The 16808-nt window shown below is 31.1% G+C and overlaps 1 protein-coding gene across 1 annotated transcript; it reads left to right on the top strand.

The window, feature by feature from the left end:
- The first annotated feature begins 2626 nt into the window (after nucleotides 1-2626).
- LOC134231085 (zinc metalloproteinase nas-15-like) lies at nucleotides 2627-14257 on the top strand. The gene is made up of 15 exons (XM_062712985.1): nucleotides 2627-2759; nucleotides 3080-3182; nucleotides 3950-4046; nucleotides 4322-4410; nucleotides 4695-4812; nucleotides 5005-5074; nucleotides 6080-6283; nucleotides 8050-8188; nucleotides 8385-8507; nucleotides 8697-8834; nucleotides 10958-11107; nucleotides 11250-11474; nucleotides 11865-12005; nucleotides 12840-12962; nucleotides 13903-14257. The coding sequence occupies exons 1-15, from the start codon at nucleotides 2730-2732 to the stop codon at nucleotides 14043-14045; spliced, it is 1893 nt and encodes a 630-aa protein (XP_062568969.1). The 5' UTR covers nucleotides 2627-2729; the 3' UTR covers nucleotides 14046-14257.
- Nucleotides 14258-16808: the final 2551 nt, after the last annotated feature.

Raw genomic sequence — 16808 nt, 5'->3', positions numbered from 1 at the left:
TGCACCCTTCCAACCACCCAATGTGACCCCACCCTACCAAAAGAGGATTTGTTTTGAAGAACTTGACTATATACTAACTTAGGATTCTTAGCAAACCTATTTTTATATTCATATGATGCAGACTTTGTCCAAAATAGTGAAAAGAAAACACTTGCTGTGGCCTTCAACTCGACATTCAGATATATCGACGATTATTTGTCAATTAAAAATGGTAACTTCTATTCTTATGTCGATACGATATATCCCAGTGAGCTTGAGATACCACAGAGCCTGACACATCTGTTTCATATTTGGATATTTTACTTGACAAAGACGTTAATGGTAATCCAACAACCAAGCTCTATGATACTCGTAAACTTGATGACTTTAACTTTACAATCGTCATCTTTCCTTACTTATGCAGCAATGTACCTTCATCACCTGCATACGGAATTTATGTATCTCAGTTGATTCGATACGCAAGTGCATGATCAAATTCTAAAACGAGGTAAATTATTGAAAAACAAGTTGATGAAACAAGAATATCAGCAGTTACTTTAAAAGTCATAATTTCGTAAATTCTATGGTCGATATAATGACCTTGGCAGCAAATACAATTTATCATCGAGTCAAGTGCTGACGGAAGTTTTTCATACTAATTGTTAGTCCATTATTTATACACTGAATTGACGACGGATTTTTCAGTTATTTCCCGATCATGACAAGGAGCACACGGCGGGTGTGACCGGTCAGCAAGGGATGCTAACTCCTTCATGGCACCTGATCCTACCTCTGATGTTTTGGAGGTCCGTGTTTGCGTTACTCCTATTTCGTATTTTGACTTTTTGTCTTGAATACAACAAGGGGAGTTGACGACTGAAAAATATGTCATAACTTTTATCATAACAATCAGTTCTTTGATTACAATTAACATTTTCTCCTATAGTAAAATGACGAAATGTTAAATAGGTGTGACAAACTTTGTGGTACCTTTTATTTAAGGCTCATTGTGAAATATGTCTACCTAAGAATAGAAATAACTGTTGTAAATTGATAATGCGTCGTTGATGAAATATATGGAGATTATAAACATAATTCAAGCTCAAAAGTCCATTACACAATACGAAATTGAAGCAGAGCACACACGGACCTCCAAAAAATCAGAGATGGGATCAGGTGACATGGAGGAGTTAGCTTCCTCTGTAGATCAGTCACACCCGTGTACTGCTTGTCATGATCGTAAAATAACGGAAAATCCGTCGAAAAATTTAAATGATAAGTTAGTTTTTTTTTCTATTTTAAAGATTTTGAATAAATTTTGCTTCAAAGGAATACAATAATATGTCTACTTATGAATGGACGCTAAATTGTTACCCATGGGAATTCCAACAGATTGGTGGAAAACCTGATCTCAAAAAAAGAAGAAAAAAAAGAAGATAATTTTAATGAGAGGATCAACCATTTTTTTAATAACAACTACTGAGTACTTAAGTGTACAATCAGAATGTTTTTAACAAAAATAATTTTACAAGTGTTATACAAAAGGAGATATTGTGTATAAAAGGATAAAAGGGTTTTGTGAGGACGATGCACATGGCTATGCTAACGTCATAAAAAGCCCAATCATTCTACATCCCTACAACATTTACTTGAAAGATAAATTTGATCTATTGTGGCCAAGCTAACATCTTGAATCCATGATTTTAACAAAAGACAATCTACAATTTTCTATACGCTTATATTTCTGTCTAAGTGGTTCTTTAAAAGAAAAATATTTAGGGGGGCAACTTTTCATATGAACAAAGTTGAGCTTCCTTTACCCTGGGGTATTTTGTTTTGCACTTTTGGATGAAATTGACACTGAATTTGGAGACCAATTAATTCGATATATACGACTTCAATGTATAGACGACTCACGACAGCACGGAAATCCTTCGATTAGAAAAACTCCTTTCGTGTTTTGCTCAGATGAGCCAAACAAAGGAATGAGATAAACCTCATGAGTTAATTCAAACTATTGAAGAAATAACAAAGGGGGTTAAATACTTGACATGTACTTAACAATGATGATTTTTTTTCTTTCAGTACAAACATGAATCGAGTGAATTAACCTCATATTATGGGATTGAAACAAAATGACCAATGAAAATGTCAGGCGAGTTCTCAGGAAAATAAATGGAGAGAAGGCAACGATAATTTTCCAACAGGACAAAAATTGTATACATCAAACCTTAATCAACAAATTTTCTTCCTGTACTCTTTTTTTCTCAAGTTCTTTTTTTTGGCTTGTGTGTGATAAGATCTCATCTTCATCAGTAAAGTTCAGTACTCTCTAGTTAAAAATAGAAAAAAAAATATGTAGTTCATTATCAATATAACTTAAGTATTTTGAAAACCTTCCCTGTACAATGCTTGTCCTCCCAGCTTTATAGCATGAGCTAGGTAAACTGTATAAAGTCTTTTACGCAAAATTTCATTAGTTCTCTTGCACACTTGATTATATATAATAGAAACATCGAAACAGTTGGTATTATCATCGAATGTTACATAATTATGCAATGATGTTGAATATAAAATATAAAGTAGATCCCTTAAAAGGAGATGCACGATCAAGGTTTGTCTTATACGCTAGCATTTGTGACCTCTTTAAGTAGATATGACACATAGGATGTTACATCAACGATGAAATGGTTCTATATAAAAACCTTTTCCGAGTCCTTATAAGTTTAATGTTTTAACTACCCGGCAAGATGGAAAACGTTTTATTTGTTTTGTACATGGTATTGTATTATTTTTATTCTGATGAATCCAATCTAATTTCAATTTAAAGTGGCAGTGTATGCCTTTTTGTATTTAAACATACTACTATAACTAAAAAACTAAAACTTTCAATATGGATAATAAATTTTATAACTTTCTATTCAAAAAAGAAACTTTGAACAGACAAACGCTTTATCCTTACATGAATTTTATCCATGCCAGAAAATGAAGTTTTGATATTATTTCAAAGAATGTTTTTAGATGAAATGTGGCGTGTATCTCCATACTTTCCAATCATATTTACTGAAATTCAATCTTAATGTACACGTCTACGTCCTAGGTTGTTCTCCTCGTCCTCAGTTGTCAGGGACAACTGGACAAGAAACCTCCCCCCGAGGACCTCACAATGGACCAGATCATGTCCAGGCTGTTAGGGGGAACACGTAAGTTTCATACTGAAAGAAATAAACAAAGAAAATGCTTGGTAAAAATAACCTCAAACAAATAACATGTACAAAGAAGGATAATCCTGATTTATTATTGTTCTAGCTTGATATTGATTATACTCATACTCCCGCACTCACAATACAAACTCTGTTTCTATCTTGCTATTCAAGCGTCATTACAGATCAGATTCATAGTCAAGAGCGTGATGTCTAGTTTGTAATCAAAATAAATGATATTCCTTTTTTATTAAACAAAGGATTTTATGCTTATAAGCAAAGCATTTTGTAAATGCTTTACAATATGTCTTAGTTTTCGATGAAAGGAAATAAAACTCCATCGAAAGAATGGTGTATCCGACCAAGTCGAGAATCATTTCTGTCTTTAATTTGTTTTATTTCGCTATCACCTTCATAGTTGTTTACTTTACCAATTTATTCAATACTCAAAAGCATGCAACGAGTGTGATTATTAAGAAGGAAGCAGACTACTGATAGATAATTTAACAATGGAATGCAACGTGATCCAACCAATACAGAGGGTTCTAGGCGGGTAAAACTGGTCTACAGGGCTTACTTTCTTCTTCTGGACACTTAATCCTATCTATAAAATTTCCAGAGGACAATGTTCTACCCTGGGTTTTTTTTTAAATAAATAGAAGTGATTGATTACTGTTCATTATCCTAATATTTTACATATAGAAATACCTGTCAAACTGTCAAACCAGCTCTAGGTAACTCATATGGAATTTACTTTTTAATTTCAGAAATGGCAGCGAGTATAAGTCTACCGGGAAGCTTAATTCTACAAGAATTAGACATGTACTTATCAATGGATCAGTACAAGGCTATAAATCCCAATAGGTCAGTAATTAAACATAATTTAATGACGGTTTTCTTGTCTGTTCAGGTGTCACATATGCTGCGTTTTGCTTTTGTTTAAACAGTAGGAAGAGTTACTTCTTTTTCGATTAATACGTATATGCAGATCAATTACGGAGTTATTCTTGGTCCATATAAATATACTAATGTATAGGCAAAATAAGAAGCATTTGCTTATGCAGTTAGTATTTATTTTAAACTTTTAATATGTACTTAAAAAGAAAGAAAGAGTAAATGAGCAGATATGTTGATTTTAGGAAGAGAAAGCGCAGAAAGGCAGTGAGAAATCCTGTTTCATACTGGGATGGAGGTATCATGCCATACAGATTCGCGCCCGGAGCTTATGGTGAGAAAAGGAATTACAGAATATAATGGAATATTTATTTAGACATTTTCTTAAGTAAACATACCTTTGGCTGAAAAATAATTGTAAAATTGTAAGCAACAAATTTTGAAAACATATTTGGACATTCCATCAGTCAATTATTTATTTACTAAATTTCTAAAAAAAAAAAAAAAAAAATAAAAATAAAAAATCAGTTTTGATTATTATTTTTTATTTTTTATTTATTTATTTATTTATTTATTTATTTATTTATTTATTTATTTATTTATTTATTTTTTTTGTAGAGCCGGTTGATCAGTATTATGTTAAGGTTGCAATGAGGGAGTTAGAAAAATACACTTGCCTTCGGTTTAAAGAAAGGACTACTGAACTCAATTACGTGGAACTAATTGATTCCCAAGGGTGAATTGGCATACGAAATACTATTATTAAAAGATATCATGCCTTTTTTTTATTTTATGTATATTCAAATTAAAAAAATGAAAAATTATTATGCCAATATACTGGATTTTTAAGAAATGAACCCTGGCAATTCAAGCAAAATTATCCATATTCTGACTAATACCTTAACGGATGATTTTTTTCAATTTACAGATGCTGGTCTCGTCTTGGTAAAGAAGGGGGCAGACAGGAATTAAGTTTAGATAGGAATGGCTGTCGATTTGTAAGTTGAACCTGTGAATTGTTTTTTATCATCATTCGTTTACTTCTTATAGGCATTTTGATTTTAAAGAAGCTATTAAAAGGGTTTGTTGTCTTCAATCATGATGACTATAAACAAAACAAAAAACCAAAAGAAAGACATTTTTATGTTAGAACAGTTTTCACCAATGTACAGGATCGAAGAATTCCAACGTTTTTAAAATAACTATGACGTCTAAAATTATTGATCAATCCTCCAAAGATGCGATGAAACTCCTCTTTTTAAAAGACACAACATTCTAAACTAAATAAAAAAAAACAAAGATTTTTTTTTGGATTTTTTGTACGTATTAAGGAGAAAGGGAAAAAGGTTGTAGTGTATTTTATTTAAAGAAGCCCTATATATACTTTTACGGATCCGAGTATAATTATTTAAGGAAACACTGTCTAGTTTTGAGAGTATGCCAGGGCATCAACAATAGTGGGAAACATGGGATAATTTGCATAACGGGCGAAGCCCGTTATGCTTAAATTATCCCATATGTTTCCCACTATTGTTGATGTCCCTGGCATACTCTCAAAACTAGACAATGATTCCTTATATTTCCATTTCATTGTGAAATAAAATTGTAGATTTAGACATTAAGAATGTAGACTAATCGATTTAAATTACACGAGGACTTCCATGCCAATTTCAATAGTCCTCGCACACTGACGTCAAACACAAAGGCAGTCGCACGAGATTTACATGCATATTTGGCCTCCTTAGCGTCAGACACAGAGACAGATGTACACGAGATTTGCATGCGTATTAGGCCTCCTTACCTGCTGACCTATCAACCTGCCTAATTTACATTCCGGCAGAATTATCAGGAAATCAACTCCGCTTACCTTCAAAGGGTTATTATAGAGAAAAAATTTAGAAATGGAAATATTCATGTATCATCTCTTATAAAACTTGTCCCTTTTCTATGGAAATGATTTTCTTAAATGACGTTTGAACTATAAAATAAATTTGCAATTTCAGAAAGGTTTGTACCTACATGAAATTGGACATGCAGTTGGCCTTATTCATGAGCAAAATCGACCGGACCGTGACGAGTTTATAAGAATCATCGAACGGAACATCCAGGCAGGCCTTTCAAGTCAATTTCAGAAGTACCAGAGTTCATTTATCAACACCTACAATGTACCATACGACTTCCCATCCGTCATGCACTACGGTGTAACGGTAGGCAATCTGTAAAATCAATGATTACACTATATAAATAGTGTATTATGGCATCATTCAGTATATTGCGAAATTTGTGAATTTCTGAAATAATAAATACGATAAATAAATGTACGTGTAAATTAAAAAAAAATGCTTTAAAGGCAGAGATTTTCAGCACCGCCTTCAAAAATACCTGGTCTGGATAGTCCTGTCAATCAAGTGCATGAAGGTCCATCATTGGATGCTGGAACTTGATTGACTAGTCCCTGTGTATACCCTGTACACCTTGTTTGGCGCTTGTGGCGACCTTCAATAAACTTTTGATCCTTTGATGTTTACCGAACATGGTGTAGAGAAACTGTATTGCTATGAAATTTTTTAGCTTGATAATACATGAATTAATAAACCTTGAAGTATTTGAAAGGATATTATGATATGGTATATACATTTAAAGAAATAAATTAAAATTTGGTACATAAAAACGTTTTTTGATCGAATGAAATTTCGATATAATTTTAATATTCTAAACGGTAAACCTAAACTGGAAATGTTATTGCAGCACAAGTACATATAGTGTGTGAAATAATTAAATTTAAAAATATTTATAAATGTTTCTAATCATGGGTCACTTATATTTTCATTTGTTATTCAGTTAAGAATTTAAACAATCTTTTTTAGCATGTTTCATGGTGACAAAACCTTATTAAGATCAGGATAAACCTAGATTTTTTTAATGAAATGCAGTTATTACAGCTCTCATTCATTTAATAGATGGGATCCTGGTGATGAATGAATGAAATCTTATTTGGTTGTTACTGGAGTTTTACTTTAATTAACACATACGCTAACATCTAAAATAATCTTTCTTTTGATATTTGAATATATAGTATAATAATATCATAATATTTTTTTAAATGGGTAGGGGTGTTTTCAAACATTCAAAACTAAATCAATATATATTATTGAGAGAAAAAAATTTACCTACAACTTTTTACTTCTAATTTAAATTGTCTCAAAATCTCCAACACAGGTAAAGTTTGACATCTGGGTATTTCATTGTGTATTAAATCACTTCCTTTGTATAGGGATTAGGAGACAGATGACCACAAGTAGACTGCTAGCCATCAGGGCATTCACACCTGTACAAAATAATCCCCTCCCTCACCTGCAATTTACCACGGGGTAAAAAATCTCTGCCTTTAATTGAATTCTGAAATTCATGATTTTCAATTTAATTACTCAAACTTCTGGTCCACCGTGCCCTTTGACTATATATATATGACTGTATATTAAAGCATTTAAAGTGATGTTCATTCTAATCTTTTATTTCTCGTGGAAACGTACCATACCCCTTACAATTTCTTATTTGAATATTGCATAGATATAAATAACATGTTGTATATAAGTACTTCTACCAGAAAGCATTAATTGCATCAGAAATAATAAACAAACTGAATATATCAATACGAGTATATTAAATAAAGAAGAAAAATACCCTCAAATCATTAAATTTGCATCCCTCTATCACCAACTGTATACATGTATATACAAAGGAGAGATAGATTTTCAAAGGGACGTTTCACAAATAAACAAACAAAAAACAAAAGAGTTATCAAAATGACATATTACTTATTTTCATCTAGAACGTGTATACATGTGTATATGCCTTGCATACAGATAATTAAAAAAAGAGAAATCGCGGAATAGTAAGCCGACAAAATGTAGAGTTGATGACGAATATGTTATATCTATTAATTATTTTGTGGTATAATTATCCTTTGTAGGCTTTCAGCAGAGATGGTAAAAGTCAAACAATAGCTGCACAACCAGCATATAAGGACAGAGAATCAGAAATAGGAAAAGTTTTTCAGAAGGAGCTTTCATTTGGTGATGTACACGTTTTGAACGAGATGTACAGCTGCAGTGAGTCTTATCTCTTGATTGATAAAAGCGAATGCATCCAAACTGTTTGCATTAGTGATAGTTTGTTTGAGTAGATTTTTTAAAAGGTAAAATTATATTGATATTTTATAGTGATTTAGATGAAATGTGAAGTCACACATTTTTTGCAACTTACAAAAGATTTAATATTCATAATTATGATTTTGTTTCTTTTAAGATGATCACTGCGACAGCAGCAGTATTACATGTGATGATGGCGGCTTTTTAGACCAGAACTGTGAGTGCATCTGTCCGGATGGGTCCTCGGATTGCCAGAGAGGAAAAACAAGGCTCAATCCCGGTAACTCCAGTTGTCAAACTTAAAAATTATTTTCTGTACAAATATTTTGAGTTTTTCAAATATTTTTTTAAACTCCCATTCTAATTGAACTTTATATTTGTATAAACATTTGCTTTTACAGTGGTTAGGATGGGAAAAGCTTCATTTATTAGTTTTACATAATCCATTTATCCATTAATGGCATTACAGAGTGCAGAAATTCAGCAAATGACTGGAAATGTAACATTTGGGCAAAACAAGGGGAATGCAGAAGGCGACCTGAGTGGATGAATGGTAACTGTGCTCGTGCGTGTGGAGCGTGTGGAAATGTACAAAATGTCAGACAAGGTACACGTATGAACTTTAATAAGGATAATTTTTTGTACATGTATTTACGAGGGCTGTTCAATAAATAATATCCTGAACTGTATGACATACAATACAGATATCATATGACATTAAGCTTGCCCTTTTCGCAGTATTGAATCTTTAATGAATTTATAACAATTTATGTGACAACTTTTCATCACATAGTTTCATTGTGAGAAGCTGGAAAACAAGGGGAGACACTGCATGTAAAATGAATGTTAAAGAATTAGTAAACTAGAGTGAAATTAAACGTTTCATTCAAGCTGCTGTAAAACTCGTTAAGAATCCCAAAGAAATATTCACTGAAATATGTAACATTTACGGCAACCAATGTCTGTTTTATAGACAAAAGAGCAGGTGGATTTAAACGATAAAAAACTATATAATGAGCATCAAAAATGGGTACCGTCCTTGCCAACAAAAATTATAACAACTTCTGTACTGTTTGCCAATTTTCAACAAGTAATCACTGATGATGTATGATTGACTTTAAGACACATAGAAAATTTGATAGACATGCATCATTTCGGGAATTGTTCACACTTTTTAAAGAAACGTTTGACAGTAAAAAAGCTTAGTACTCAAAGGTCACCGTATGTTTTGAAAAATGAGTGAAAACGACAGCGTGTAAGAATATCTAAACAATTATTTTAAAAAATGAAAAAATTGTAGTTACTGTAAACGTGGTTATATTGAAGAGTTGAAAAATTGACGATTTTTTTTTTACGAAAATTGACGAGAGTTAATTTTGACGAAATATTTAATCAAAAGTTATGTATCTTTGAATTCACGGGGATAAAAAGGCAGCGTCAGAGTCACCAAAATTTATTTTTTGTATAGATTGTACGAACTATCTAAGTATCTAAGATTTGATTAGATAAATTGCCCTCTTGTAATTTGTTATAAGCAGTCAATTGCCTGAGGTGACAACTACGTCAAAGGCGGCGTGATAATTCGCTAGGTTATGCAGTATTTGATACACTAGTTTAGAATCAATGGTTTTAAACAATGTGATTATATATCATTGTGTTTTCATAACTAATTACAATGGAAATTAACAATAACTTTGATCTAGTTTTAATGTACGCGTAGGGGAAACCCGAGAAAATTAAGCAGTAATGTTGTACAATGGTCAAAGTCTGTTGTGATGCTAGTTATGATATGAAATTTGATGAGTGTAAATTTTGACGAGAATAGAAAAATCGTCTATATAGCCAAAATTAGCACATCGTCAAAATTTCCACGTTTACAGTATTCAAGTTTGTTTGAAATTCAAACAGATAATGAAACTTGAATCTATTGCTTAAAACCCTCGAATCAAAATTTACAATAAGATGTACTTGACAAAAACAGCAAAGGTTGAGAAGAGCAAAGAATTGCAAGAGCACAAAGACAGTTTTATATGCAATTTTCTTAAATATTAGTGGTCTTGTTGTTAAAATTCGCATTCCGGGAGGCAGTTTGATTTCTGGAAGAGTCTAGAAAGCAAATATTTTGCAAAAAAAATCGAAAGGTTAATGAGAAGAAGGAACCAGAATCAGGAATCCACTACATTAAATTTCTTCATGACAGCGTCCAAACCCGCACGCCATGAAGAGTAAAGGAGTTTTTGTGATAAACAGAAAGTGAATTTTTTTTCACACTAACAATATTCGCTAGATCTTTCGCCTTTTGACTTGTTTCATTTTCCAAACTTGAAAAAAAAAAACACCTTTCAGATCGAAGAAACTAGTCCAGGAAATCATAAGATCTGCCATTTTCCAGTATACTAAGGGTCATACCCAAAAATGAGTTCTAAAAACTATCAGAAGTTGGAAAAAAATTTCATCGACATAGCTTTTAATTGAAAGAGAATAATAAGTTAAATTATTAAGACAAAATCATTGAAAAGCGTGTTTTGCTTCTTTCTGAGCACTGAGGACAGTATTTATTGAACAACCCTCGTAGCTGTACAACATTACGTCCTCTTTCAAAACATTAAAACATTGCTTATCTTCACTGCTGTTACAGCCTCGAAACAGTCGAATTCACAGTATATACCACAGAGACTTGTTTCTCTCTCTCTCTCTCTCTCTTGAAACTAATCCTTAATTTTCTTTCAGATCTAGAGAACGTTTGTCGCAATTACTATGACGACGAGACTTGTAACAAATGGCGGGATAATGGCGACTGTGTAGTGGCAGAGGATTGGATGAGACAGAATTGTAAAAAGTCGTGTTCCTATTGTGACAAGTCCAACCCTAGACCAAACAGTAAGCTATTCAGTGACTCAGTTTACTTCTGCAAGTACAAAAATCTGTATTTGTGATGATGTCACCTAGTAAAATGTTCAACTATCTTATATGTCAATTGCAAATTGAAGCAAAATACATAATGTGTGTATTCATTCTGTAGCTAATTGCATAAACGCTTATTCCAACGACGCTAAATGCAGAGAGTGGGCCTTGGCAGGCGAATGCGCCATTAATCCCGCCTGGATGCCTATTAATTGTGCAAGTGATTGTCACGCATGTAAAAACAATGGAAGCCTACCAGACGAAGGGACGCGGACTACACGTGGACCAATTCAGACAAGACCACCTACCGTTACCACGCCCCCACCAACGACCCCCAATCCTAGTAAGTCGTGCAGTTTTAGTTTAACTGAATTACAATAAAATCGTATATTTTCATGGGGTTTGAGGGAAACAAATGGTTTGTGGGAATTTGATCTCGAGGGTTGAAATTTTTTTTATTAGTAATGCATATGAAATTTAACATTTCGTTGTGGTAATAAATTCAAGGGGCTCTTCAGATCTAGAAACAATGAAATTTAAACCACACGAAAATAAGTGAATGCACATTATTACATCAAATCACAACCCCAAATTTTAGTAAATCATATAGTTTTATTTCATTTCACTGAATTATTAATATTATGAGAAGTGCAACTTTTCATAAAGTATTTCAAAACTTGGCTTATGATTGTCACTTTGAAAAAAATTTTGACAATATTCACGTTATTTTCAGATTCCTGTGAAGATAGGTATCCGACAGCAAACTGTCAGAACTTCGAAAATCAGTGGAACTTTTGTAGCATTCATAGAGTCTGGATGGAAGCGAATTGTATGAAAACCTGTGGACTTTGCACTGGTGGTGAAAAAGAAAAAGGTACATGTATCTTATAAATTATTTTGAAGGGCATCTCAAATTAAAAACATTATCTTAAAGAAAATTGTGATAGCTTCTAAAGTTTTAAATTATACAGCGTCATATTAAACAACTTTTACACAAAACCCGTCATTCTAAGAATAATATATAAACATTGCATGTTTGAAAGAACATATTTTTCATAATATTTCATTGTATTTTTCATTGTCTATCTTACATGCAAATTTTGATGGTGATATTTGTACTGTTGATATTAATATTATAAGAAGATATCTCTATTTCATGATACATGCAAGCATATACATCATACATGCACATAGTTCTGAAAATTGCATAATTGTTCCCCGAATAAACTACCTTATTTAGAAATCTTACAATTAAAACTAGGTCTAATTGTTTTCTTTATTTTCTTTAAAAACTTTGACGATTTAGATTATAAAGCTTTAAATCCAAACTGTCAAATTTACGAAAGCAAAATAATTACAAAAAAAAAAACAACAACAACAACCAAAAAAAGAACCGCATAAAGGCGTAGAAGCCCTATAAAAATGTCAATAAATAAATGATTAAATATCATTTTGTTCGGAATTGTCCTATTTCAAACAACTAAAATAATACACAATTGCTACTTCTTTTCAAATAATTTTATTTAAGAGGTTCCTGGTTCAATTAATCGTATGATTATTACATTGTTTATGGTGGAAATTTGATAGAAAGAGAACATTTGACTGATGTGATAACTTCAGTTAGAAAGGTTTGCGACTTTGCAGTAAGGACTAAAAAACTTATTGGATATAAAAATTAAAATGAAGATAATCCATGTTCTTTTTGCAGAAATGGAGAACTGCAAAGACGAAAATCCAACTTGTCCTGCCTGGGCGAACGATAACCAATGTGTTGTAAACCCTGGATACATGCTCAAGTATTGTATGAAGTCGTGTCGTGTGTGTACTGCGGGTAAGCAAGAAAATAAAGTGTCTGAAACAAACTAGTTGTATTTTGAATTGGAAGATACAACTTATCTTTTTCCTGACCTTTTTCATACTATTTGTGAAGGCATTATTTTTATTCTTAAATGACTTAGGAATACTCTGTCTAACTGATCAATATATAAGAATTAAGAAAATGTAACCGGTCAACAGGGGATGCTTATTCCCCCTTGATACAGATTTTATGTGTGCCAGAGGTCCGTGTTTCGCCTGTACATGATTCATGAGTTAACGGGATTTATAACCATTCAACTTTTACACTGTATTAATGAATTTACATTACTGCTTTTTATATGTGTTTTAACACATTACTTAATTCATTCTAAAAGAATTTACGCAACGGAAAAGCTTCTTTGATAATTGATGTCGTTTGTTTGAATGAAATAAAAAACATCTGGCCTAACCTTTCGAAGTGCATATTAATTAAAGGTCATACGCAACGGAGTTAGAACTTTTCTGTCTATTTCCATGGAGCTGAAGAGTTCTAATTCTTGAAGGAACTGTGTGTTACATTTTAATTTCTATGGTATTGTACACTTATTCAAAAACAATTTTGGATAAAAGAAACATCTAGAATATATGTTTAGTATTTTTTATGTATTTTTCTTTGAATCATCCCAAAATTTTCATCAATTTTTATCTTTCAAAAACCCCTGGTTATGCATGCTGATTTTTTGTCTATGAACATCTGATGACACTATAATCTTTAAATTAAGAATATCTTGAAAAATTATCAGTGGGTAAGGTACGTTACGTATGTCCTTAAATTGAGATAAAGAATCCCATATTTGCAAGTGCGCCTATTATGCAATCCAAAACATGCATTAATGCCCAAAATCAAAAGATTTATTGAGAAATAAAGCTAAGGATGCCCACTACGTACTTATATATTTTTATATACTTTTCAGGACTTCGAGAAGGTGCTGCCGACCTCGTGGAACAGTTCAGTGAGGGTAATGACAGGAGTTCAGCTTACAGTGTGTCAGCAAAATTTACAGTTAATCAGCTATCCGTTCTATTGAGTATGTTCGCTGTAGTTTTCTTTCTTTGAAGGCTACATAGTTACGTAGAGTGTTGTTAATATTAATTGAAGATTAGAGGGTAACAGAAATGTACTACGTTAAAATAGCATTGTGATGCTAAAAATATATAATAATGTGTCATTAGAGCTAGACTTAGAGAGAGAGTTATCAAATATTATCAAAATTACGTATTAATCGTGATTTCAAAACATCCCTTCTTAAGATTTGTTGATTTATAATATATACAAATATTCATTTATTAATATATGTACTGTACTATGTACTGTATATATTGTATAAATCATGTTGTCAAAACACGACTTTTCAGATTTTTGTGTGCCATATCTTATGTATTTTTTGTTGTTTTTGTTTGTATGTTTTGGTTGAAGACCAATTTATTGTTGTTTTTTTTATAAATAAGTATATTTTATATTTGTAATTTTTTTGTTAAACTTTCTATCAAATGATGTTCATATGCTGACAGATATCACAAGATCTAATTTTATTAAAATAACATAAATGAACTTTTTTTATAATTATTTAAAAAGTGTTAATAATTCAGTTGTCATTAATGGCTGATTGCTTTTGTTTTTTTTGTTTAAAATTCAAATAAACCATGACATATAGCAACTTATTTTCAATATCTTTCTTCCAAGGATGTATTCTTTTTAATAATTCAATGAAGTTTTCTTACGGCTTTACGAGGTCTAATTGCCCATTGACACCTATGTGAAATGCAATTTATATTTTAATGGCTTAAATACGACAGTTTAAAACATTATTTTATAATTAAACAATTATATGTTACCAAGGATATATTTGTTTAATTTTAAAATCATTAATTAGAAAGATAAATACAAATATATGTACTGTATATAAATCATGTTGTCAAAACACGTCTTTTAAGATTTTTGTGTGCCATATCTTTTGTATTTTTTTGTTGATTTTGTTTGTATGTTTTGTTGAAGACCAATTTATTGTTTTTTTTACAAATAAGTATATTTTATTTTTGTATTTTTTTTTGTAAAACTTTAATATAATAGGATCCCTCTAATTTCAGTACACAAATGAAATTATGAGATGTAACAGTATCTGATTGCTTTTGATTTTAAAATTCTAAACATGACCAACTCATCCTTGAGATTTCTGAAATTGGTCATGTAAAATGCTATTATATTTTTAAAAATAAGAAAAACTTGAAAATGATTAATGAGAAAGATCAACTTAATTATGGTAATTTACATTTTGTAAGGATTTTTCATGATTTATTCAGTCTTTTTCTAAAATATTTACAATTTTTTTTAGAGTCAAAGGATTTTAGTAAAATTTCATTAAAAAATATTGTTTTAACACTTTTGTTTGATGAAATATATTTGTCTACAATAAAGATTGTTTAAACTTTTGTTGCAAATATATCTACATAGGTTTTGCCTGTTGCCCAATCCTTAATTAATTTATAATTAAAAAAAATATGTTTGAAGTAAGCAAATATATCTACGAAGTATGAGAAAAGTATTGGTCGCTGTAACGTAATGTATGAGACATTCAATGAATTACAATTATTCAATGAATCAATCTGTAATTGTGTACCCAAAAAATACTTAATTTTGTGAAATTTATAACCATATGATTTATTAATTTTTAGGCTTTTGTTATTATAATCTAAAAATATTGATTTTTTTTTATTTTTACAATTCCTCATTAATTATTATTCATTATCAAACATCTTTTCTCTTATTTATTTCTTTTATTTATTGACTTCATCACCATTATTTCCTCGAAGTTTTTAAATAAACTTTTTAAAAAAAACCCACATGTTTTATTATATGTTTTATTATATAAATATTTCAATACTAAAGTATTTAATAGATTGAGAAGAAAAAATACATATCGTGGCATTTGACTCGACTTCAGATATATCGACGACGTTTTATCCATGAACAATTGTTAGTTCAATTCATACGTCAACTCGGTATATTCCAGTGAAACTGAAATAAAAGACACTTGTAACAGAGGATGTCATAACTGTTTCATATTTGGATATTTACTAACTAAAGACGATAAAGGCTAACTAATATTCATTACTTTAGAGCATATTCTGAATATTTAGGCTATTCACACAAAAGTTGATGTTACAGAGATTTCAACAACATTGATCAAAGTCAATATTCTTTGTCTCAAAATCTATTATAATGGCCTTATTATCAATATATTGTTTCATATCAGTTTTAAGGCTCCGTCTATTTGATTAATACATATAGGGTGAATTCACCACTCGGACTTGATTCATATCAGTTTAACATTTAGTTTGTGATTAAAATATCAATTTGGGACACAATTATATGCCCTTTATTTAGAAAATATCCTCAAAAATCGAGTTTTTAGGAATAACTCAAAATTCACCATGAGGACATTGTTTACCATGCATCGGAATATTTTGACTGGATAAATATCATACCTTTATTAAAGTGCTTTAAAATCCTTGATATGGATATATTTTTATCATATAAGTTTAAATCTAAGACGATATCGTTGCACAAATGTAGAACGATGAGACCTACTCTGCCTTAAAAATGCTTTAAAATGCTTATAATGCGGTAATTCGCGCCTTTTTTCATGGTTTATCATACTCTGGTTTGTAGAAATAAATTGAGTCTTCCACTCCTCCTAACCTGTATTTTGAGTGAAAATATAGAGTTTTTATTTTCCTTTTCCGCAAAAAACAGCTATCAGCTGGGTTCTGTAAAAATGGTAGTGCCCTTTGCATCGGAAAGTCTGCATGGTTAATTTGT

Source organism: Saccostrea cucullata, unplaced genomic scaffold, assembly GCF_032062105.1.
Source record: "Saccostrea cucullata isolate Sc308-1 unplaced genomic scaffold, CSIRO_AGI_Scuc_v1 ctg109, whole genome shotgun sequence".
Classification (NCBI taxonomy): Eukaryota; Metazoa; Mollusca; class Bivalvia; order Ostreida; family Ostreidae; genus Saccostrea; species Saccostrea cuccullata.
This window is presented reverse-complemented; position numbering and strand designations above follow the sequence as displayed.